Below are 26,147 nucleotides of genomic sequence, written 5' to 3'. Positions count from 1 at the left end.
TGTAGAGACTTATATAATAATATTAATAACAATCATGATAATAATTTTTGAAAGGTGCAGATTTCACCTAAAAGCATGTGTATGTGTGAGTGTATAGGAGTCCCAAACTCTCCAATAAACAAATTATAAATTAATGTTGATTTAGTGTAAGAAAGCTGATGTTAGGCAATGTTAAATAAAGGTTGTTCCATTAACATTAAATAATGTAAACAAGCAAAAAAGTAACATTTATAAAAATAAAAAAAAAATTGCTATCAGGGATTTTTTATCTAACCTATGCCCATTTTATGTTGTTACACTTGGCTTGGCACACTGCCCACATTGTCAAAAGTACCAAGTGGTCTTATACAGGTTAATATTCTAATTTTCTGAGACACTGATTTTTGGGTTGTCATTGGCGGTAAACCATAATCATCAACAATAAAAAAGTATTAAAATAGACCACTCTGTGTGTAATATATCTATATAAAATATGAGTTTCACATTTTGAACTGAATCACTGAAATAAAGTAACATTTTTTTTTTCACTAGTAATTCATACCATACATTCACTTCTGGGACTCCTCTACGACATGACGTCATTTTAAGACGGGAGCGCGCACGTACCCGCGTCCAGCTATTTCGGTCTATTGGAAGTGAGAGGGGAGGACGGGAGCGAGTTAGCGACACATCCCACGGGTTTTATGTTGCTGCTTTTGAGCCGTCAAGTGTCTCTGTCACTCGTCCGGCAAGTCACACCCCGCAGACTGAGTTCTCCGCTGAAGGCCGCCCCGCTGACTCTGAGATTAAGCGTTAGACTCTGCTCGGTCTCTGCTAAAGCTACCAGCCAACATTTAGGAGTCACCATGCCTGAACGGAGGCCCTTCGTACGGCTGCCCACCGACGTCTATCCCGTCAACTACGGGCTCAGTCTGAAGCCCGACCTCATCGACTTCACCTTCGAGGGCAAGCTGGAGGCGGCGGTGGAGGTAGGCTGATTATATCGCCGTTTAATGCGATTGCAGGGGAAGACGTAAACATTACCCGAGCTGTATGCGCGTTCACGGCTGGTGGGTTAGCTAGCTAGGCTAACTACCTAGCTAGGTTAGCTAGTAACGGTTCAGCTGCGGTTACTGCCCCGCTGCTGCTAGGCTAACTAGCTAGCTCGCGAGACTGCTGCGTTTTAGCTGTTTAGCTAACAGTCATAGCTTAGCTGCTACTGGCGGTTCGTTGCCTGAAACCTCCAGTGTAGCGAGAGTGACTGAGACAGACAGCGGCTTAGCTAGATCGATAGTTAACTAACTAACTAGCGCTAACTGAATATCTCGCTAAAAACGGCTCATACTCTACGTTGTCACCGTTGTCACTACGATAGCTAGCTAATTCGCTAAGCTAATTATTTAGCTAATAAACTAACGTATCGTTAAGCTAACCAGCAAAGTCAGCAGCAAGACAGCTGCCATTTCTGTAGCTATAACACACCACAACGTTAACTCAGCTATCTACAGTGTTACGGTCCGCTTACTGTCTGTTCCAGTTCAGCCTGAACGTTTATGGCACTCTAAACTAGTTAGGTTAGCAAGCTAACTAGCTAACGTTAGACAGCTCGCCCCGCCTCCAGCAGACTAACCTGCTGGGTTGTTTTCTCGCAAACGTTTCGAGGAAGTTTAAACGGCTTTACCAGTGGTGGTCACGTTAGCCTCCAGTAGTGATCGAGATCCATCATAAAGAGAGAAAAGCCTCGCCTACTCTGGTGATAGCAAATCTTTCCAGTGCAAATCTAAAACAGTAACTAGCTAACCTATCTAACGTTAAATCAGATGGGTCTTTAAAGAAAAGAATAGATCCAGTATGGAAAGCAGTTTTTGCCTAAATCAAGTGATCAAGAAGTCAGTTTATGTTAGTCAAAACCCAAATGAGAAATCTAAAGCTTCGAAAGTGTTAACAAGTAATAACACCAGGCCTACAGATCTGTAAAGCCATTCTGACTAGTCATGTTACCAAGATGACTTCCTCTGTGTAATTCTGGCGGTCTGATTCTGAATTTCACTCTCTCAAGTTTAAAATAAGTTGTAGGCTAGCAGACAAACAGAAATTGCATTTGTTTTTATCACATTGATATTCTAAAATTCCAGGTCCATAAATCAGTAAATTAACTAACTAGAACAAATGTTGGCTAGTTTGTAATGTAATGTAGTTTTCACTGGTAGTAAACTGCATTTAGAGATCAGGTATAGCTACAGAATAACATTAGATAACAACAAAAGTTGAGTAGTAGTAATAACATTACTGAAATCTAAAACTGCAGTTTTTACTCGTAAGAATTACAGCGTATATATGTTTAATTAACTTTTAGTGTAAAAACTTTTATTGCAGTACTGAATGTTTTTTTCTGAAGTTTTAATTATATGTTAAAACTACATGTAAAACTACATGTAAAACAGTGGTAACATATGTCTTGTAAATATAGCATTCTAGTTATGTCATGTTGGTAATATGACTAGTCAGAATGTCTTTTTTAAAGATCTGTAGGTATTACTGCTAAAATTACATATCTGATCTCTGAATAAAGAGTTCCTTTTGGTTGTTTTTTGTTGCTAATTTACTAGTAAAAACATTAATTTTAGGTTTAAACAGTTTGCCATAAGAACCCTGTTTGTGTTTTTTATGGTTTAGTAACTAATTAGGCTTAATTACTCCACATGTTTTTATTTTGTCACATTTTGGCATAATAAAAAGGACTAAGTTAAGTGCCTTGCACTTACACTCCACATACCACTTAAAGGCTTAAGGTAATTGGATTTGTAATTGGACAAGTGGTTGTTTGATAGATTTTGACACATGGTGCACAATAAATGACTTTTATTATGCTGGAAGCTGGTGATTATCATCATTACGACTCTGCAGTTAAGACACGGCTGACACTAAAGCAAGCTCTGGGTATTAAAAACATTCACTTTCTTGTCACACTCGCTCAATAATAATCTCTGGTTTCTGGCCTCACGACCATGTTTACGGCCTTGTTTACTCTTCCTGACCACAGTGGCAAAGTTATATTTGGTGGTGGGCTTGGAATTTGTATTGCAACAGAGATTTGGAGTTTTGTTTTTTTTTACTATTTAGTTGTATGAAGAAGAGTTGGCAGCAATTTTGTAGGCCACCACATTGACATCCTAAGTCGCTTTGTGCCTCACTCTAATGTAACCCCATTGTGAAATTCCCCTTCTAGCTCCGTGTGGCCTCTGTGCCAAGTCTTATTGGAGCATGAGATTAACTACATCCCCCACAATGCCACAAACTGTGACTGTCTCCTTCAATCAAAAATGGGCTGTGTTGAAACAGGTTGAAGGTTATGTGTGCTGCTGCACACGTCTAAACCTGTACTGAAAATTTACTGTACTGAAATGTTTCCTTGTGTTGCCCTGTTTGATAAATCACTCAGTGAGGAAGAAAAATGGAATGCATCAGTGGATAGGCCTAAAAGGGATATTGATTGTTCCAAAAAGCTAAAAAAAAAACTTCTTAGTGAGTAACTACTACATACTTTTAAAGCTTGCAAAAAAGATAGCCCCGTTGCAGGATTTTAGTCCAGGTATGTACAGAAACTTGAGCAAGGTAAATCATATTTTGGCAGAAAGAAAGCATTCCATTCAGGGCTGTTATAGCAGAGGGCTTACTTAGAGTCTAAACTTAGCTTACAAGGAGTGTTGTTTCAATGAATTTAAATCTCACTGCTTTATTATTTATGTGCTTGTTTATATTTGATGGTAAAACAAGCTCTCATTTGTGTGTTTTGTAGGTTACACAAGGGACAAACCAGATAGTGATGAACTGTGCTGATATAGACATTATAACTGCATCTTTTGCACCAGAAGGCGGGGAAGGTGAGTCTAATGCTTATCACAGCCACAGTCAAAATTTGAGAGTGTGACCTTGCAAAAATGTTTATAAAATGTGAATTAAGTAAATCTCAATCTGCATTGTGCTTGACTGTATATATATTATTTTTTTCGAAAGGTTAGCACCGGGGGAACCTTAAAACTGCATACCTAACATTATTGTTTAATGTGGAGGAGGGTTGCTTCAGTCTGACTTTGCATGAACAAATCTTTTCCCCAATGACTTTTCCAAAAAATCTGATTAAAATCAGCTTCCACACTATCCAGGCAACACGTTTTAGTTCTTTAATCCAGTAACATCAGTGGCTCCTCAGTTTGGTTAGTTGTGATCAACTCTAGGTCCAAGAAACTACAGCCTATTTTGTGTGTGCCAGGATGCAAGCCTGTGTCTGTTGTAAACAAATGCTGGTGTAATGTGATATCTCACACAGTGATCACAAACCTACGTGGATAGCAGCATTTTGGACACAAACCAAAGAACAGCGTAACAAATGCCTGACAGCTCATTCCCAAATTTACAGTTTTAAATAAAGTGTCTTTGTTTGTTTAGTTCACTTGCTGAAAATAAGAGTTTTTATACATGTCATTTTCAAAACAATGTCAAATTAGCTATGTTTGGCTGATATAGATGGTCACAGTTGGATACATCTAGGCTTACTACAAACACTAGAATCACAATATGTTTTCTGTCCCCCTCCTTCCACCCCCAGTTATCACCTCCCGAGCAGCTGCTCGCACAGGCTCAAATAAACACAGCCTGACTCTTTGAGTGAAAGCCTTATGCTTGTCCTCCGTCAGTGTTTCATCTTCCACACATCGCAGAGATAAGGTGTGTGCAGAATAGAGTCTGCTTTCTTTATCTGATCAAAATCTGAAAGATAAAATTATGTGCTAATTAAGTTTGAAATGTTTGTTCTCAGCAGGATGAGACGTTGCTGGGTTTTGAACAGTAGACTCATAAAGCTCATTTATACACTAACCATCACAGCCTCCATATTTTCTGTATTGTAATGGATGTTAAAATGTGATGTCCGATAATGCTTTTAGATATCACAATATTGATGTGAAATATAGATTAAATAAGTTATGTAAAAACTAGAGGCCAGTATATACTTCTGCATCAAACCTATGCCTTGTCCTATGCATTACCTGGTACCATACACCATAGCCTAACGCACACCTTTCCAGAAATATAACTATACATTATGCGACACGGACAGTAACAGCTGTGATTGGTCAATTGTTCATACAGCCATAGGGCAGTTCAGAGTCAAAAGCATCTGACATCAGCAAACATGATGAAGGTGGAGTAGGTTGTAAAAAAATGCGAGATGCAAATGATGCAAGCAGCTGTATATGGTTTTAAAAAATCCACCATAAGTTTCTGTTGTATTACAGTTTCTTCTTTCTTGTGTCCATATATATATATAGCAGTGGTTGTTTCACTTGAGCAGTTGGCTACACTGTCTCTCATGATTTTAAGTGATACTCTTTTGTTCTGCCCTTATCTGTAAGCTTTCAGAAAACTTAACAACTGTAATTAAAGTTTAAAGAGTATGGAAAAAAAGCATTTGTTTTTAATGAGTCCTTATTTAATGCTAAGCATGATTGAGGCAATGTAGCGACCTATACAATGGGGTCATATATTAAACACAAATACTTGACTAATACAGTGTGTTTCCTAACCATATTATGATAATGTACTAATGCTTTTTACATTTATTTTTCTATTTATTGGCAGCACTGTATTTTTATTTATATTATATTTTGCATATTGTGCAGCTGATTTTAAGCTATTAATATAATAACTGAAAGTATTGCTTCTGTTTCCCTTAGAAATTAATGCTACAGGATTCAACTATCAGAACGAGGATGAGAAGGTCACTTTGTCATTCCCCAGCGCTCTTCAGAAAGGTGAAAACCACAGCAACACCAGCATGCTCCGTCATGGGATCAGCTGTACTCATATAAACAGTCACTATGTAATCAGTTGCTATAGTTATCCTTTCAACAGCCCAGAGCCTGCTTTATCAACTTACTGTCAATGGATGAATGTGATGTTATTTTTTTGGCCTCACTGTAAACTGATCGGTGCTCTTTTCTTTCTACTTTTCAGGGTCGGGTACGCTAAAGATTGATTTTGTTGGAGAGCTAAATGACAAAATGAAAGGATTTTACAGAAGTAAATATGCAACTCCTTCAGGAGAAATCCGCTACGCTGCTGTCACACAGTTTGAGGTACGTCGAAACACACACACAGTGCAGCATCTTCATATGTGATCTGTATTTCTCAAACTGCTATCAAGTCAATCTTTTAAACTAGGGCTCATTGCTGGACTTAAAAAAATATCAAATAAAATCCCATTCCCACAAGAATCTGTCCCACTCTTGACAAAAATCAGCAGAATTTGTCCTGCTCCCACCCACAATAGAAACATTTTAGCTTGGTCCCGCCCACAGTCCCACATTTCAAATAAAACATTTTTTAATAGATAACCTAGGTAATGGACATCAAGCTATTCGAAAATGTAATGTTTATTTTGTTTGGCTATGCTTTGCCATAGTTAAAAAAAAAACCCTAAATAATCTTTTAAAAAATACTTGCATATACAAATATGTTTTTATATGACCTTCTGCAGACTCCACTCTTTCTGTAGCACAGTGATGCAATAATATAATCATGTGTTGTTCATGTGATTGATTGGTTGACAAATATTTAGAATCTTCCTTTTTTGCTTATGTAATTCTGCATGGCAATTTTTTTGTAATTAACATTTTATATAGACTAATTTTTTTTGAGTAAATTTGGAGATTTTTATTGCATGTATGTGTTCTACCTACTAAATTTGTCAACTCTCTGTGCATAACATTTTAAATTATAGTTCTGTGAGAGCAAGATACTGTAAAGGGACCTCTAAACCAAAGCAACAACTGGGAGTCTTCTGCTGCCAGCCATTTTATAAATATTGTAATGATTTATACCATGTTTTAGTTAGTTTTTTTAAGATAATTAACTTTTCATTGAATAATTATGCACATTAGGGGGCAAGGACAGTTCTGGCATATGTTCACCACTCCATTCTTTGTGTGAATGGTTTCTCTTTCTCCTTTTGTTTAGTACCTTTGTGTTGGACCGACACTGTTCAGCTTTTATTTGTAATACTGTGCCTGAAATGTTTAGAGTTTCTGGGGTATATTGATATGCTTTGGGGGCACACATGTCGGTCAGGTTCTATATTGTCTGTGTCACTGAATGTACAATCACACATACATACGCAAAATGATGTAGCAAGTGCCTACAACTCTCTGTGACCTCTCTCTCCCTCTTTCTTTCTCTCTTTCTTTCACTCCTCTTTCTTTTTCACTGACCCCCACCCCCATCCCCTCACTCTATCTCACTCTTCCTCTCTCTCTCTGCCCCTCAGGCTACGGACGCTCGCCGAGCTTTTCCCTGTTGGGACGAGCCAGCTATCAAAGCCACCTTTGACATCACCCTCATTGTCCCCAAGGACCGAGTAGCCTTGTCAAATATGGTATGTGTCAAGCTGCTATCTGCCCCTGTGGAAACACTAGACCTCGAACGGGCTTGATTCACATTACTCAGCGAAGGGCTTTGTGTTCCCTAGCAGACCGTGTGAGTGTGTGTTATGTAACAGCGGCTCAGAGGCATTGTGCTTCCTCCAGCTGATGTGGGCCAGCTGTCACTCTGGAGTGTTTAAGCACGTCTTTAATGTTCTCTCCACGTCTTGGAGAAGAATGCTAATTGGCTAAAACGCAGATGTAGGTCTGCTTCTGAATCAATGGAAATTAAAGACCGATTATGTGCTTGTTTTAAGAAATTTAAATTCAGATTAAAATGTATTGTCATAAATGAATACTGTCAAAAAGCAGCTTTACATAAATGTAGGTCTGAGAGCATCCAAGAAAATGAAGAAAAGTATAAATAAGGGGTGGAAAATATGACTCTAATATAAAATAAAAATTTTCAGTGATATTTATTTATATTATTATTATTTTTTTTTTTTGCAATAACGGTATTTTTGAAGCCTAAAATCTGATATAGAGTACATCAGTAGCTTATTTAGACTCTGATTTTGTTTTTATATGATAAAATAACAAAGAAACTGACAGAATAATAAAACAAAAAAATAATGTCATGTAGCAAAATAAATCTATCCAAAATATTTAAGAGCATAATGTTTAATGCATGCATCTAAACGGCAAACATAAACAATTAAAAAAACTGATCTCAAGACAGAATACTGCTATTAACATGAAACGTTTTTTTTTTTTTTTTTTTATTGACAATATTATTGTGTCATGATGTATTGAGTGAAACATTATGGCACACTCCTACTTGAGGAACATTCTTTAATGGGGAGTTTTCGTCTTTATTAACTAAAGCTAATGTGCAGAGGTTGATTGGCTAATGTAATCTAGAAGAAGTTACTAGAAGTGGTGGTGCTGCTGTTGATTGCAGCAACAAATATAAAGCAGCTGTCCAGTGTTTACACTTCCTGACTGAAAACAGAGTGATGCAATATGTGACACATGGTATTAAGCAATGGTAATAGTTATATTATTTACATGTACTAAATTTATTCGCATAACTTTACAATATGCTTGTAGTTTGAATATGGAGGCTTCTTGCAATGTATGGTAAATGTTATGTCCATCTCGTGTCCTAAGTCAGCAGATCTCGACTCCGAGCTGAGCAAGGCTGGGAGTCTAATGGCAGTGCAGCTTTGGTTTCACTATTGATTTTATGATTGAATGCTAATTACAGCAGCTAATGGAAAGAAGATGCAAGCAGAAACAAGCCAACATGTCTGACGGCTGAAAAGCTTCTGCTTCTAAATGTCCTCCAACCAATTAAACAACTTCAAAAGTTTTTCCCTTTCAGAACCTTTTACTCATCATTCTCTGATTCTTATCTCTGTTGTGTATCTCTGTGTTATAGAATGTTATTGATCGAAAGCCATACCCAGAAGACGACAGTTTGGTGGAGGTGAAGTTCGCCACCACACCCATCATGTCCACGTATCTGGTGGCTTTTGTCATTGGAGAATATGATTTTGTGGAGAGCCAGTCGTCCGACGGTGTGACGGTCCGTGTGTACACGCCGGTGGGGAAAGCAGAGCAAGGGAAATTTGCACTGGAGGTGAGGAAGCAGGATTGTTTCACTGGTGTACAGTGCGTTAACTCAGAAGCTGAATTTGAATGATGTAAAAGCCAGTGAAATATGAGCTGCCTGACACAACAGTGCACACTTTAATACATCTTAATTTTGTATGACCACAAGAAACCAAGCAGCTGAATTCAATAAGGCTCCCTGTCTGAGAAATGCCGCCCTATGCTCTCTTGTAATCCATGTTTAATTGTTTTAATCCTCACTAATGCATTGAAAGTAGAAATAAATTACAAACAGTCTTTTTTTAACCCTTTTTATTTATCTTTTTGGATTATTGTGAAAATTATTTTAAGCAGTGTCAGTATTGAAGCTTTTTTTATTATTATTACATTAATTGCTCTTTCTGTTTCTGTAGGTGGCTACAAAGACCTTACCTTTCTACAAAGACTATTTCAGTGTTCCTTATCCATTGCCTAAAATTGATCTAATAGCTATTGCTGATTTTGCTGCTGGTACGTGTTCTCAAAATTATACGTTCTCAAATTTTCAGTACTAAATTGTTTCCACATAATGTGTGATTTATATATAATATGCATAGAAAACATTTTTATTTCTGTTTTTTAGGTGCCATGGAAAACTGGGGCCTTGTTACTTACAGGTACAAAAAAAAAAAAAAAAAAAAAATATATATATATATATATATATATATATATATATATATATATATATATATATATATATATATATATATATATATATATATATATATATAATGTGTGTGTGTGTGTGTGTTACAAGTGAATATACAAGTTAAACAGTTACTTATTTAATTGAAATATTGATCAAAATATTTTATGAGCAAAATGTATTTGAATATCAAATATGTACTTTTTTGCCACATGCTTGACTATTGCACAACAGCCATAATGGTTTATCACTGCTGATTTTCCACAAAAATTAAAAGGCTAAATTTATTTACATAAATAAAGATTTTTGATGTAATACTTGGTAATTACCAATTATATTAAATTAATATATTTGTGTTTATTTGTTTTTATTTAGTTTGGTAAAGAGAAATGTGTCCTCAGCTCAAAGAATATTTGATAGTTGCAGTCCAAATAAAAACAAGCTCCTGTGTGCTGCATAGCTCCTAATCAGATTGCTGTGTTTCAGGGAGACTGCTCTGCTAATCGACCCAAAGAACTCGTGTGCATCCTCGCGTCAGTGGGTGGCCCTGGTGGTGGGCCACGAGTTGGCACACCAGTGGTTTGGGAATTTGGTTACTATGGTGAGTGTGTGATCTTGGCAACAGAGGTGATCTCATGCGAGATTTTTCTTTTATTCCCTAGTGGGTGTTTCTAGTGGTGTTACTCACAAACTATTCATTGATTTGTTAATATGTTTGTGTATTTGTCTGATCTAGTTGTACTGATTATTTTTACAAAAACAAAAAAAGTGATTATCTGAGATTGTTTTTTATCTATTTGCTGTTTACAGTAGCAGCTCTAGTGCATGTGTAAATGTGTTGACCTATAAAATCATATAAAAATGGTTTCCATAAATGATTGATTTTACTCTGCACTGCAGGAATGGTGGACCCATTTGTGGCTTAATGAAGGCTTTGCATCGTGGATAGAGTACCTGTGTGTGGACCACTGTTTTCCTGAATATGACATCTGGACACAGTTTGTGTCTGCTGACTACACCAGGGCTCTGGATCTGGATGCCCTTGATAACAGTCACCCGATTGAGGTGGGCAGAAGCTTGTATTAACTATATTGAAGTATTGCAATGTGTTGGATTTGTTTTGCTATTGATTCTCAATCACACAGTAGAGATTTTTAGAGATTTTTTTTGAGAGATTTATTAGTTTACATGTTTGGACGGGTGTTAGGCAGTGGTTTATTTAATGTTGTGGGTAAACCCCTGACTTCTGGATAGCAGTCTTATAATCTGTTCTGATTGCTTAAAAAAAAAAAAAAATATATATATATATATATATGTGTATATATATATATATATATATACATATATATATATATATATATATATATATATATATATATATATATATATATATATTTTTTTTTTTTTTTTTTTTTTTTTTTTTACTCAGTTTTAATGAGCAATAGTGATTAAATAGTGATTATCATCCTATTTTTTGCCACATAATCCTAGTATTTATTAATTTTTGTTCTCTTCTATATTTACCTGTATTTTTTTTGCACTAAAAATACTTTAATTTTCCCAATAATTATCAGTGTGTCTTATGTATATATATATATTTTACCAGCCAGGTTGTAAGGAGCACTAAGGCCACTCCGCTGAGTTACAAGAGTTTCAGATTAGTTCTCCAGCACCGAGGCTGAAGTAGCATTAGCATAAGCCACTAACTACTCTTTCCCTGTTCAGAGAGGAGTATTATCGGCCTGAAGCCTGCTCCTAACCCCGGCTACCACTGCTGGAGCAGCATTAACATTACCCACTAACCGCTGTAAGCGCTAGCTCTTTAGCTGTTCATAGGCAAGTTTTATCGGCCTGTAGCCTGTGTGTGTACCGTGTTAAAACAAACTTAGTGGGACGAATCGCTAGCTAATATTACCCTGATTTCAGGGTTCCTCAGTGTAGCGCTGTCTGGCTGCATTAGCTGCTAAACACAAGTGGTTAGCCGCTAATGTCCCAGTCTTACTACTGGAGAAATTCGGAAATCAGAAGTGATTTACACATTCAAATAAACTGTTTTCAGGAGAGAAATCTGTGTGGATTAACATCCAGTGCTCGTCTTTTTTTTTTTTTTTTTTTTTTTTTTTTTTACAGGTTTGTGTACTTAGCTTAGCTTTACCTAAACTAGCTAGCTAAATATACCAGAAAATAGACGTTGATTGATTGTGCGCCTTATAATCCAGTGTGCCTTGATAGTGTGAAAAATACAGTATTTCTTTTAAAAAAGCTTTTCTGCTTGTTTTAGCCTTCTGTATTATGATTTGCTGCTCTGTTGGTGAACCTAAACTTACCTAAATGTTTCTTTCTAGGAAGTATGAAATTTCATCTTGTTTACTTCAGAGTTATGCAGTTACGCTGTCTGCTCGTGCCTACACTGAAGTGTCACTTACTCGGTTTGCATTCCAATCCTAGACTTCATGAAATATGAGTAAGTGTTTCTGTTTGTGTCTGTATGGCAGGTTAATGTAGGACACCCCTCAGAAGTGGATGAAATCTTTGATGCCATATCGTACAGCAAAGGAGCCTCCGTTATACGCATGCTGCACAACTACATAGGAGATGAGGTAAGAAAAGTAAAACAAACAAAAAAAAAAGTACTGTGTCTTTAAAAGCTACACACACACAGGCATATACACAAATATATACACACCTCATATAGAGAGAAACCTTTCACTCTGAGCACTGAAACTGCCAGCATAAGGATTAATACTAGCCTATATCCATGTGTATCCTCTAACTTAATAGATGAATAGTACGGTAGCTGACCTACTTATTACTCATATAATCTGCAGGGCTGTGTTGGTTGTCCTTGAAATACAACAACAGTAAACCTTTGTGATCTGCTAAACAGTTTTTCTAGCTTAAAATCCGATGTGTTTACTGTACCGTGTATGCATTTTGGCTGCACGTTCATGAGTATTACTTTGTTTTTTTATGTTTGTAGGATTTTAGGAAGGGAATGAATGCTTACCTTTTAAAGTTTCAGCACAAAAATGCATCTACAGGTAAATGATCATTTTATATATATTTTTTACCTTGTCATTGCAATGTATTTGTGAATAATTTCGAATAGTGAAGTGGTTTTCCCTTTTTCTGTTCATATTCATGGAAGTACATGGCCGAATTGTACAGTTTTGACCATTCAGGGCACAGTTTGGACTTGATTAGTTCTAAAAGACACTACTATCTAATGTGAATTCAAAGACTTAATCATTAAATATGACAATAAAAATGAGTAATAACACAACTGATACCTGTTATCAGACTTGGAACAGGTCAGTCAATCTGGAACTTAGTAGCTAAATCAGTAGTACTGCAATTATAGTGTCTCACCAGGTAAGATTAATCTAGGTTAAATAGTGCATCTTAGTCATCACTCCAGTTTTTATACAAGCCCATTTCAGAACAAGTTGGGAGTATAGTATAGTTAATGCACTCTTATGTATAAATGATATTTATACTGAATTGTTTGACTACAACTAGGGGTGTGCCATATCATATCACCAACATTTTTGAATATCATGAATGGTATTATACCCTGAAATATTGTGCCATATGACCCACCCCTAAATTATCACATCAGGATACTCCATTTATGCTGTTTTTAGAAAATGAAAAATTCACACTCTTCTAATTTCCCATTATATATCTTCTAGAGACAGATTATATCTGTCCAGTATCATTTATTTTACTTTAATCCTGGATATGCGGAGATATTTGGAATGCATTATTATTACTATCATGACATTCTGGATTATTGACTTCTGTTACAAATCTGATAAAATCCTTGTATATATATTTTTTTATATTTCAGTTAGGGGTGTGCAATATCATATTCTATTTTGGCCATGTTCCATACTGTCCAAATCCTTTCTGATCCACAGTTATAATAGTTAACAAAAGGCTGTGTAATTTACAACATTATGATAAGATCTCTATGTTTTCTGCTTGCATGTAAAAACAAGAAATTTGTGAATGAGGAATGTATAGTATGCTGAATTATGTAATGGTCTAACGAAGGTGTGCAAGCATGGACCTGGTGGGTGTGCCTGCTCTTGAATCTCTTTTTTTATGGAAGTGTTTAAGGTGGTGTTTTGTTTTACTGGAGTCTCTGTTTGTGGTTCTGATAGTAAATGTTTTACCTACACCACACCACTCTTTCTCTTGCTCTTTTTTCTGCTCTTTCACTCACTCAGAGGACCTCTGGGACTGTCTGGAGCAGGCTAGTGGGAAGCCCATTGCAGCAGTGATGAACTCTTGGACCAAACAGATGGGATTCCCAATTATTGTAGTAGACCAAGAGCAGGTACAGACACTTCCAGTCCAGTTCTTGAAATTATGGTGTACTGGAAGCATAACTAGAACAACAAAAAAAGTTTGTCTGGTCCTCAAAAAAGGCTAAATCTGAACTGTTTTAAACATACTAAGACCACCAACAACAGACCTTTTGAAAATCAAGACAATCACCATGCTGTACTTTCTTTTTCTCTTAATTACTTAAGACCTTTTCACACTAATTCTTATGGCTTTAATACACACGGTGAATTGTAAATAAAGATTCTAAAAAGACAGCTATATTAATCTTGTCTTTTACACAGAATTTCTTTTTTTAATTCATTAAAATGAGTCTAACCATTAAATCTGCAAGCAAGGTTTTCAAATGTTATATGTTGTTATTATCCTATGCAGAAAAAATGAATTGCATCAAGGCTAAAAAAAAGGCAAACTATAGATCTCTGCCAAATAGTTAAACATTAAGAATGTTAACATTATAATGTGTTTCAGTTGACCAAAAAACTTTGCATATTAATGTGTAAATCAGTGTTCTCTTAAATTGACTACGGTAAAAAAAAAAAATATATATATATTTTTCCTTTTTAGCAAGGAGAAGATCGGGTGCTGAAAGTATCTCAGAGAAAGTTCTGTGCTAGTGGACCACACAACGGTAAGATCCCTTCCAGGATTTCAAATTAGACCAAATTCAAGATGCATCTTTTCAGTCATGATTACTTAATCAGATTAAAATTGACAGAGAAAATGAACTATAGCTGAATATGGTCTAAGTTAAACAGGTTGAAAATCAGCTATGAGTTTACTCTAGTTTACTATAGCAAAATAAGGCTATAAAATGATGTTATGACCTTTAAATGAAAACAAGTATGACTTGCAGAGCATTACATAAGTTTTGCTGATCTCTGCGGATACCCTGATATTGATTGGGGTGTAAGAAAATGTCAGTCCTATTGGACACACATTTCTAGTATTGTCTAGTATTGTTGCTGTGGTGTGATGTCTTTTCTACTTTGTATTGGTTTTTTAACATCAACATACTATTCTCAGTCATTTTATTATTCATCTATCCACTTGGCAATATTATTGATGAGTGTTATATGGTTTCATTTAGAAACGTGTCTTATGTTATACAGCCTTTCTGTGAGAAATGAAATTTAAAAATCAAATGATCTATTCAAATTTTAAGACAGTTTTTATTTTCCTCTCTCTCTCATTTTGTGACACACCAGAACCTTGCACAAAGCATTTTCTCATACCATTTGCCTTAGAGACTCTGCTCTGGAGTTGTCATGGACACAAGTCATGGATACAAGTGTTTGCTTTTACTTAGCAATTTCTGTGGTCAATATTGGCTATATTTTTTATTTGTGTAGGTCGGTGAATGCTGGCAGGTTCTGCGAAAAAAACAAACAAAAAAAAAACAAGCACAGTTGTGTTTCATGCATTTAGTGAGGTGTGTGTGTGTGTGATTCTGTGTGTTAGGGGAGGATTGCCCTAGCTGGATGGTCCCCATAAGCATCTGCACCAGTGAGGACCCCAGCTGCTCCAAGATAAAAGTTTTGCTGGACCAGCCTGAAAGCACTGTCACCATCCCTAACATTGGACCAGATAAGTGGGTCAAGGTTAGCTCTTTGTTTTTTTATCTACATAGATGTACTGATGTAGATTTATATGAACTTCTTAATACACAAACCTCTCTGCATTCGGTTTGAAGACTATAATGTAGCTTTCATTTGATTGGTCAGGCAGTACCTAGCTCTACTTCTTTCTTTATAGATAAATCCAGGTACAGTGGGCTTCTACAGGATCCAGTACAGCTCTGGCATGCTAGAGAGTCTGTTACCAGGCATCCGAGACCTCACCCTGCTCCCTGTGGACCGCCTGGGTCTGCAGAACGACCTTTTTTCCCTGGTGAGACAAATGCATTCAGTGCATTATGGGTTACCACAACATATGCTTTAACCTGCCTATTAATATACATGGGCTAATAATAATACACTTTTACTGGGATACCATGTTCAATGTGCTGCACTTAAAGGAGCAATAGACAATACTCTATTGGTTATGTAGGTGATTGCAACAATGCTGGAATGATTTCCCTCCCCCTTTCAATTCCACCATCCATTTACGGTCAAAGAGCTCTCTCTTTGAAAAGAGACTCATTGTATAATTAATGCTACCAATGTACTCTACGCCCTCTTCCTGGTACAGTTTCTTGTTCTTCCTTTGGCCACAGCATGCACCTTTCTCCTATGTCTAAGGGGAAGATGGTGTTAACATTTTAAGGTGTTATGTAGTTTTACCCAATAGGAGTGTAATGGTTTAGAAAATTCACGGTTCGGTTCACACCGCGATATAAACCCCACAGTTCGGTCCATTTTTTTGTTTTGTACGGTTGGTGGGAAAAATAAAGAGGCTGGGCATCCTGTATAGCCTCATTTAATAACCCTTTATTAACTTTATAATAACAATGGAACTTCATTATAAAAATGCTTTGTTTTACACTCTGTAGAATTATACAAGTTTACAGGAGGCTCCAAAAAAAAAAAAAATGCAGCGGAGCACGTTTATACTTTTGCATGCGCATATTGGCGGCTCTACTAATATAGACTTTTCTTCTGCTGTTATCATCTCTTGATCTATGACCACTTTCTCAAATTCAAAACGTTTTCAGTGAACTGAAGTTGCATCTGTTTAAATTACAAATTGTTCCTGCAAAATGTTCACTTATGAAACAGAATGTAATTCTGTAAATATTTGTACTAGCAAAATAATTGTTTTGTGACTAATATTAAAACACTAAGAATATATATATATATATATATATATACACACATTCATTATACATTACAGAAACTTTAGAATTTTATAAAAAAAAAAAAGGTGCAAAGCTTTGCAGAACGATTTTCAGTGCATCATGGGCATTAGAAATAAGAAACAGTGTAAGCGAAAAATAACTAATATTTAAGCGTGCTAATAATAGGTTAGATTTGTTAGTATTGCCCAATGAACATCATTGCTGACAGATTACCTTGACACAGACGCTTCATGTCTCCAAACACTGTTTGAGTCCTCAGCCTCGTGGCACCATGCACCACGCACCAATTTGACAGCATTTTTTATTACATTGAATTTATCTATAAATGTGACTTGTGATTAACACAGTAAAAGGCACCCAGTCTTTTGATAAACATACAAATGCTAAAGCTAAATGATCTCAGCTAATAGTACTATCCTAGCACTGTACAGTTTTTATTTTTCACATCAAGCATTGTAAGTGAACCCTGGAGGAAACACATACTACTGGGAGCTTAGCAGCATTCTTTCTCTCTCTCTCTCAGTCTCGCGCTGGTATGATCAGCACAGTGGAGGTGCTGAGGCTGATGGAGGCATTCGTGAACGAGCCTAACTACACTGTGTGGAGCGATCTGAGCTGTAACCTGGGCGTGCTCTCCTCTCTGCTCTCCTACACCGAATTTCATGAGGAGATCCAGGAGTTCATCAGAGACCTGTTCACCCCCATCGGCTCCAAGCTGGGCTGGGACAGCAAATCTGGTGAAGGTGAGCGACTGTGAAAGAGAGGAGGTGTTTAATAACAATAATTGAGTGCTGGTGTGAGAAGCTTTCATTGTGAAGGTGGTAGATTTAATATAATTACTTTAGGAATGTCAATTATTTATCAAATCAAATTTATTTACATAGCGATTTTTACAGCTGTTGTTGTTACAAAGCAGTGTTACAGAAATGTGATAACAGGATAGAGAATTAGACAAAACATTGAACATACAACACAAAACCCCAGTGAGCAATGGAGCCAAGGAAAAACTCCCTCAGAGCTGGAGGAACCAAGGTTCACAAATACCTTGTACTATCAATGCTAATATACTAGTGCAAAAATTAGAATATCATTTAAAAGTTAATTTATTTCAGTAATTAAGTTCAGAATGTAAAATATAATATATAAATATAGTATATAAATTTATTTACACACACAGTGATCTTTTTAAACGTTTATTTGTTTTTGTTGATTATGACTTACAGCCAATGAAAACCCAATAAATAAGTGTCTCAGACAATTATGAAGTGCTGTAAGATTTTCCTGGAAAACACTGCACTGACTTTGGACTATATATAACACAGTGGATCAACCTCAGCACTGAATTTTAGTAAATTTTGCTTTTTAAAGGAAGAGTGGAGAGATAAACAGTCCAAGCTGATTGAGGTCTAGAGTAAAGTTTCCACAATCAGTGATGGTTTAAAGAAAGAGAGACATGTCATCTGCTGGTGTTGATCCACTGTGTTATATCAAGTCCAAAGTCAGTGCAGTGTTTTCTTGGAAAATCTTAAAGCACTTCATGCTTCCCTCTGCTGACAACTTTTACGGATTTCATTTTCCAGCAGGACTTGGCACACTGGCCACACTGCCAAAAGTACCAATTTGTCTTATATAATAGTTAATTTTTTAAGATACTAAATTTTGGGTTTTCATTAGCTGTCAACCATAATCATCAGCATAAAAAAATAAACGCTTAAAATAGATCACTCTGTGTGTAACTTTCAAACTTTGAAATGAATTGCGGAAATAAAGTAACTTTTCATTGATATTGTAATTGTTTGACATTTGCTAGTATAAGGGGGTGGGGAACCCATCCTCCTCTGGTCTGACACAACGTTTTAAAACAAAATACTTTATTCCCTATAATCCGCTTCTGTGTTTAGGTTCTGATGGAAAATCTAAAAAAAATAGACTTAGTTTCAAGTTAAAATCCTGTTATTTCCTTTTCTCTGCATATTTGTTCAAGTGTCTTTCTGCCATGTGTCTTGACAGGTCACTTGGATGCTCTGCTGCGGGGACTGGTTTTGGGCAAGCTGGGTAAGGCGGGACACAAGGCCACCTTGGACGAGGCTCGGAGGAGATTTAAGGAGCATGTGGAAGGCAAGCAGATCCTCTCTGCAGACCTCAGGAGTCCAGTAAGACCTGCCCAGCCAAACACGTTCAGACCCTTTTAGTTTAGTCTGCAGCTATTTCTCACCTCATCAGTTGTGGGCACATCAAAGAGCTTCTTCAGCTATTTGTAGCTGTCCTTCTCAAGTGTTTATTTAGCGACAGCTGATGAACCGAAAAGTCCTTCCTATGTGTGAAAAGTGATACTTAAAGGTGAAGCATTGTACAGGTGTTTTTCTGTATCATTCCAGGTTTACCTAACAGTTCTGAAGCACGGAGACAGCTCGACGCTGGACACAATGCTAAAGGTAAACAAAAACAAAAATGCTGTAGAAAAGGACCTTTGCCCCTCAAATTTTCTTACAGACTATTCTACTAGTCTTACAAAGTGCTGAAATCCATGAGTTCTTATTAAATCTGTGTAATGCTTTTGCTTGTTTCCCTCTCTTTAGCTTCATAAGCAAGCAGACATGCAGGAAGAAAAGAATCGCATAGAGAGAGTTCTTGGAGCAATCTCCGCTCCTGAGCTCATCCAGAGAGTGCTAAACTTTGCCCTTTCGGTATGTATGTGTACTAAAAACACACACACACACACACACACACACACCCTTTTGTACACACACACACAAGCTCACAAGGTCAAAACAACAAAAGCTTTGTTTGTGGTTGTGCAGTTTTATGAGCGGCAGTGAGAGAAGGGAAGAAATTAAATAAGTACAATAGGAAACCAGTCTCACGTAAAGGTGGCTTTTCAGAACAAAGAGAAAATAAAAAAGTCTTAGGTCTCAAGCCATATCCGGACGGGAATTAGTTTCTCAGGGGGGCATCTGAGAAAAATATTTCACACTTCTACTCAGTGATAAAACTCTTGCATCTGGACTGCAAATATTTTTTTTTTATCTTATTTTTTTTTTGTTGGCTTTCTTGGTCACGTGACATCAGGTTCAGTAGCTCTTGTATTTCTACTCTACTGTTTAGGTGGATCTCAATGGAAATGTGTGCCCAAAGTGTAATTCATTAAACGAGAGAAAAACAGTAGGTAATTCAGCCTGTAATTTTCTCTGAGGACGTCTGAGAAAAACACATACACGGATGTTCCTGACGAAAATAAAAGAGAAAATTTACCCCTGAGAAACAAATCCCACCCGGATAGGGCTTTACATTATCAGGAAAAACTCTTGAAAAATTATTTGAAGATTCAAATGAGGTGCAATGTTCTTCCCAAATACATGATGGACAAAATACTAAGATTAAGTGGTTGTAAATTTATGTTCTCTATTGAAGTTTTTAAAGTTGTTTGTAGTGGAAAAGTTTAGAAGGTCTCTCAAGGTTCAAGCTAAAAGGCTATGAGGAAGTGACAGAGGTGGACTTCTCAGGATTGCTTAAATCCTCGTGATTTATCTTATTGTGAAATGCATTTTAAAGCAACTGTCTTTGAGGGTTTTTCTTATATTGAAGCAGTAGTTGTTTTTGAATGGGCAGACAACAAAATATAGTAATAAATGGTCTTTGTGTGTTGGCATGACGATTTCTTCAGTTAATCAGTCAAGTAAATCAACTCTTTAAACAGGGTGGTCTGGTTTGGTAAGTTTTCACATGTTTTGCATGCACAACCTCTTAAAAGGGATCCAGAATGTAAAATCTTGCTTTTGTGAGCAACTACAGCAATGCTAAATGCCCCAATTCAAGAGCTACTGTGAACTTTGAGATATCAGAGCAACAAACTCAGTCTTTACTTGCTCAATTTTGCATCATTTAACCAAAGAAACATGCTGTTGTGCATTTACACTATAGTCTGAGCGCCACCTCATGGACAACTTGGAGTATTTATTTGTTAATAAATTGAGAGATTAAGAACTGGCATTGGAAGGTACAGAAGTATGTGTATTGACAGCAAAATAATATTTTGTGGTTTTGATGTTTCTCTGCAGGAAGATGTGCGTCCCCAGGATACAGTGTCTGTGATTGGAGGCGTGGCTGGTAGTAGCAAGCAAGGTCGCAAAGCAGCTTGGAAATTTGTCAGAGACAACTGGGAGGAGCTTCATAACCGTTACCAGGGTGGATTCCTCATATCACGACTCATCAAGGTGAGTGGACTCAAACTCTAATATGCACAAGGCATGTTATAAGACATTGCTATTGTTTGGTGTATGAGCATTCGGTAATCAAACACTGTAAATATCAGAACTTTAAATACTCGATCATGGAAAATCAGATTTGTTGGATTAGAGTCATGTATGTCAGTTTGAACTAGTTTCATGCTAAATATGGAAACGTCTCTCAACTCTTACATTTTTTTTTTTTTTTTCCTCAGAACATAAACCCCTCTGGTCTAGCCAGAGGGCTATTTATATTAAACAAGTGTGAATGTTAATGGAAGCGGCTGTGCACGAAGTGTACAATTTAAATTTAAATTGATGTCTTCACTTATTTGAGATATTTTAGAGCAAGTATGTTGCTCTAATATGCTGTATTTTATTGTTTATTGTATATTGTTTATACTGGTGTAGAGTTGCAATCTAGGTTTATTCACTGTTGCAAAATAAGTTTATCAGCAAAATGTAGATTCTTTCAGTTGTTTGCTAAAAATCAACACAAGCGACCAAAGTAACCCACCTGATAATCACTATATTACTAATTTAATTAGTAGATTCTTCACAACCAGCATTAAATAATCACTAGTAGTACACCTTAGTAGCTAGCTAGCTAGCTTGCAAACTTTCCCGTTCCACATTAAACAGTCCAACAGACAGAGGCTGCAGCATTTAAGGTGGAACCAATAAATAAAAATAAAATAAAAGCTGGTTTCAGCTCCCTGTTCTTCCTCTGTTTTGAAGACATACAATGCTCTAAAGTTAACTAGATAACCAGCAGCTAGCTTTCTGGACGTTAGCGCTCCACTGCTATGTATCTGTATCAGGTGCTTGAAGGGTTGTCCCAATTCTTAATGGGAGGACGTTACGCTTGAAAACCAGGAGTAGAGGTAAAAAGAAATGGGATTGGGCCAAAATATTAGTAATCTTTTTGTTTATCTCTCTCTTTCAGCTCACTGTTGATGGGTTTGCAATTGACAAAATGGCTGCAGAAGTAAAGGTAAGCCACATTTTTGATATAAAAAAAATATTTTTACTGAAGATGTATGACAGAGAGGCATGTGATATTGGCCTGTGGCAAAGATTCATTATCCAGCGTTTTAGCTGGATTATTACAAATCATGTAATTGTTGACTACTACACATGTGAAACAGAAGTTGGTTATCTTTATAATTGATAGATCTGTTACAAGTAATCAGTATGATAAATGTGTGGATGAAATAAAGTTCCTCAATCTTGTCCTTGCGTTGTCACTCATCACTTGCATGTAGGGCTGGGTATCGAAATTCAATACCAAAAAGGCGCTGGCCGAAATGTCTTGGTAATACAGAGTACCAAAAAATTATTATTAAAAAAAAAAAATTGGTGCCACACTACACTATTATTACTATTATTCATGAATTATTCAAGTAACTTACCTGGTGAATTGTAGACTGACAGCTTATTCACGACCACTGGCTCGGTAGCTACAGGCGGAGGCACAGGTGGAGGAGTTGGTTGGTGATAGAGGGGCCTCTATTCAATTCCTAAAGGCCCCATTTCATTGAAGTTCCAGGGACGACCAACATAACCTAGCTGGTCGAACTTCGATTTAGAAAATAGTATATAAAAAAAAAAGTGTTGTGTTGGGTATCGGAACTGAATTCAAAGTATAGTATCAGTACTGGTGTCGAAACTTTTAAAACAATACCCAGCCCTATGTGGAGGGTGAAGTTATGATACAAGAAAAGGAAACAAAAATGCACAGTTTAAGATATGAAATGCACACATGAAGTCAGGTGGTTTATGGATGTTCTGTGAAGATGCAGGTAAATGTATGTACATTGCAACCAAGTAGCGTAACGTGACTTTCTATTCAACAGTACTGTATTCCACAACTCCAGTAGGTTAACGGTAGCACTAATTTTCATCTCTACTTTTTTTGTATTTATTTTCAGAGTTTCTTTGAGAGTCACCACGCGCCAGCGGCTGAGCGTACGGTCCAGCAGTGCTGCGAGAACATTCTCCTGAACGCAGCGTGGCTCAAGCGGGACGCAGACGACATCCACAAGTACCTACTGCAGCGCAAGGTGCCCCCAGTCTGACCCCACCCCCACCAGTGACCCTGGCCTCTCCTGACCTACTCACTCACTCACTCAGATCTCCCAGCAAATCATCGCTGCCTCCGCCCCTCCGCCGACCAGAGAGCGAGAGCGTCCAGAAACCAAACGGGCTTTGTTTTTTTTTTGTTTTTTTTCTATATCCAGTGACAAACAGAAACGAAGACTACAGCACTGCAGCTCCATCTTGAGAGTTACCCAAGAGAAATCAAAATCGAGACGGAAGAACTAAAACTGTCAGAAGTGTGATGATGATGATGAGGAATGCCGTACCCTGTTCTGCCTGCTGGAGTTGATACACGTGCAAAGATGTGAATGGAAATAGAAAATAAATTCCACATCTGGAATTTTGTCCTTTCTTTTCTTTTTTCATTTTTAAAGATGGTAACGCATGCATATGCTTTTTACAGTTAGCATTCGTTCAGTACAGCACAGCGAGACATTTCAGTACGCACGTTCACAGTAGTAGAACTGTGAACTTGTTTTTGCTCTTCCTCTTATCTCTTTAACAAGAGGCTTGCTTGCAACGTTTGATATCAATGATTTAAAGTTTCTTTCTTTACTTTTTTTATTTTATTTTAAATGTACGTTTTCTGTGCAAACAGTAATCTTCTGCCGTGTCATCCATGATGATGGCTGTAGCCTGATTTACCTAGAACCACCCTGAGGTGTGGCTTAGCAGAACGGGGTGAAAGGTCATGGCGACGTGGTTGTAGAATGGACATTTAACGGCAACGGCACTGATCCCCAACGCTACAACGGTTAGAACCGACCGAGCAGCGTAAGCATGGTACTGTATGTATATTATATAATGCGAGTATTCTTGCTGAGTCTTTCAGCTGATTTGAATCGTCATACATTCTTTCCTTCTGTATGAAAAGCATCCCCTCTCCTCCACAGCACACTCCCAGTGGCCTGTCCCCCTCATGCAACTATAGAATGGCAAGATAAGCAGCTGAGAAAGTCATTTAGGATAGCCCTGCATCTGCCACATAAAAACAGAGTTGTAAAAACAATGCATTTTATAAAGTGTATATTCAATGATTATTTTAATGTTGTGAAAATGGCATCTGAAGTAGAACGAACGAACATACTTGGAACGGGGCCCTTGGAATATATCAGCTCAGTTTAGTCCAAGACAAGGCCCACTTTAAACTCTGAAGTGATTTTGATGATGGTGATGATGACAATGATGATGATAATAATGATGATTATGATGATCATGATGATTTTCTCTGTTATTGTGCTCCGAGGCCTTAAATCGGTAAAACTGGTTCGCAATAATGATTATCCAAACCAGAGTGGTAATTGTACTTAAACATGCAAGTAAATATCAATCAGATGTTCCAGATAAACGTAGGCTTGTTGAGCAAGTATATCTATTAAGACTATATCTGATGTGGCTCGTAAATTTACAAGAGATCAAACTGTCTGACTCTTTCCCTGAAACATTTGTTGTGCTTTTGTTTAAGGATACAATTGGTGTTCATTAAAGATGAAAACTACTCTGAAGTAGTAAAACGATCCCATGTGTGCGTGCATGCTTAAAATATATAACATGCTTCTTACAAAATACTAAAATAACACTACAATTTTATTATAATATATATTATCTAGGCCTGTCACTATAACTGTTTTTATGGACAATATATTGTGACAAATAATTATTAGTCATTTTAGGACAATTAATTTTCTTTCTTTATTTTTATTTTTAAGAAACTGCGGATATATCTATAATATAATATCATACTTATAAAATGATTATTTTTTTACTTTTAATAATTGATCTTTTTTATCAGCTCTTTGCTGTTTTTTTTATTCTTGAGGTTTTTATATATTAAATAATTTGATTATGTTGTTATTGTGACAGGCCTAATAATATCATGTAATAATAGTATGACCTTTTTTCCTCTTATTTTTCTCGTCCTGCACTAATTTATAATTGTGATGTGGTATGTTTAATTGTATATATTTAAACACAATCACTTTTGATTCCTGTATAGCTGATTTGATTTGATGGGACCTGTGAAATCATAGTTACCTTAGCAGCCGCCTGTCATACCCTCGCAACCACTTAGAAACAACACATCAACTATCATGGACACCACAATGACTTGGCTACAATAGCACCATGTACAGTACCAGTCAAAAGTTTGGACGCATATTCTCATTAATATGTGTTCTTTATTTTTTATTATTTACTGCACTGTAGATAAATATTAAAGACTGGGAGAACCATTCCAGGTCCTACCTCATGAAGTTGGTATCAAAGCAAATGGTTGTACTTTTTAAGAATCTAAAGTATAAAATATATTTTGGCTTCTTTAACACTTTTTTGTGTATACTTCATAATTACATGTTCATTCATATATTTAATGTCTTTAATATTAATTAAATAAAATGTAGAAAAAAAGAAAAGAAAAAAAAAACATCAGATGAGAAGCGGGTCTGTTCAAACTTTTGTCTGGTCTTGTATATCTGTATATCATAGCAACCACCTGGGATATTAATGCAACCACCAAGCAAACACATAGCAACACCATGAAGATTGTCTGGAATACCACTGCCAACAGCAAATGCTTGAAAGTTTTCCTTAGTTTATGTTGACATATTTTTATGTCCACAGGAGGATCTTCATGGCCCATGTGAAATGTCACTGTGAGCAAACACCTGAGCCTACATAGCTGAGTGTACAGTAAATACGGATGATGTCCCCTGGGTTTTCTGAAACTTAGATAAACAGATGGGAAGATTATTTTATAGAAAGCAATAATGGTAAATATTAAGGGACCCATTGGAGCTGTATTTACACCAGCTTTATGATACTAAGTCATACTCACAAGAAGAGAAGTAACATTTTGTGATTGTAGGTCAAAATCCATTTATTGAATAAGAAAAGCTATTTAAAGCTAACAAATACATCAGCTTAGAGTTCAGTAACATAGCCCTTCACAATTGAGCTTTCAGGATCTGACACAATTTATT

The 26,147-nt window shown here is 36.6% G+C and overlaps 1 protein-coding gene across 1 annotated transcript; it reads left to right on the top strand.

The window, feature by feature from the left end:
- The first annotated feature begins 609 nt into the window (after nt 1–609).
- npepps (aminopeptidase puromycin sensitive) lies at nt 610–24,686 on the top strand. The gene is made up of 23 exons (XM_007240147.4): nt 610–968; nt 3,779–3,863; nt 5,715–5,792; nt 5,995–6,116; nt 7,304–7,411; nt 8,839–9,039; nt 9,425–9,521; nt 9,634–9,667; nt 10,183–10,297; nt 10,597–10,761; nt 12,192–12,296; nt 12,677–12,737; nt 13,929–14,038; nt 14,614–14,677; nt 15,508–15,647; nt 15,802–15,936; nt 17,367–17,586; nt 18,854–18,996; nt 19,222–19,278; nt 19,423–19,530; nt 20,902–21,057; nt 22,016–22,063; nt 23,001–24,686. Exons 1-23 carry the CDS (start codon nt 684–686, stop codon nt 23,145–23,147), a joined length of 2,784 nt encoding a protein of 927 aa, XP_007240209.3. The 5' UTR covers nt 610–683; the 3' UTR covers nt 23,148–24,686.
- Nucleotides 24,687–26,147: the final 1,461 nt, after the last annotated feature.

This window comes from Astyanax mexicanus, chromosome 16 (assembly GCF_023375975.1).
Source record: "Astyanax mexicanus isolate ESR-SI-001 chromosome 16, AstMex3_surface, whole genome shotgun sequence".
In the NCBI taxonomy this organism is placed as follows: domain Eukaryota; kingdom Metazoa; phylum Chordata; class Actinopteri; order Characiformes; family Acestrorhamphidae; genus Astyanax; species Astyanax mexicanus.
The sequence above is the reverse complement of the archived record's forward strand: the minus strand, read 5'-3'. Positions and strand labels throughout refer to the sequence as shown.

Excerpts from the sequence above, each read along its gene's own strand:
- npepps (XM_007240147.4), top strand. The coding sequence starts at position 684 with ATGTTGCTGCTTTTGAGCCGTCAAGTGTCTCTGTCACTCGTCCGGCAA. Across the intron at positions 7,412-8,838 it reads GAGTAGCCTTGTCAAATATG|AATGTTATTGATCGAAAGCC; the intron begins GTATGTGTCAAG and ends TCTGTGTTATAG. Across the intron at positions 19,531-20,901 it reads TGCTAAACTTTGCCCTTTCG|GAAGATGTGCGTCCCCAGGA; the intron begins GTATGTATGTGT and ends GTTTCTCTGCAG.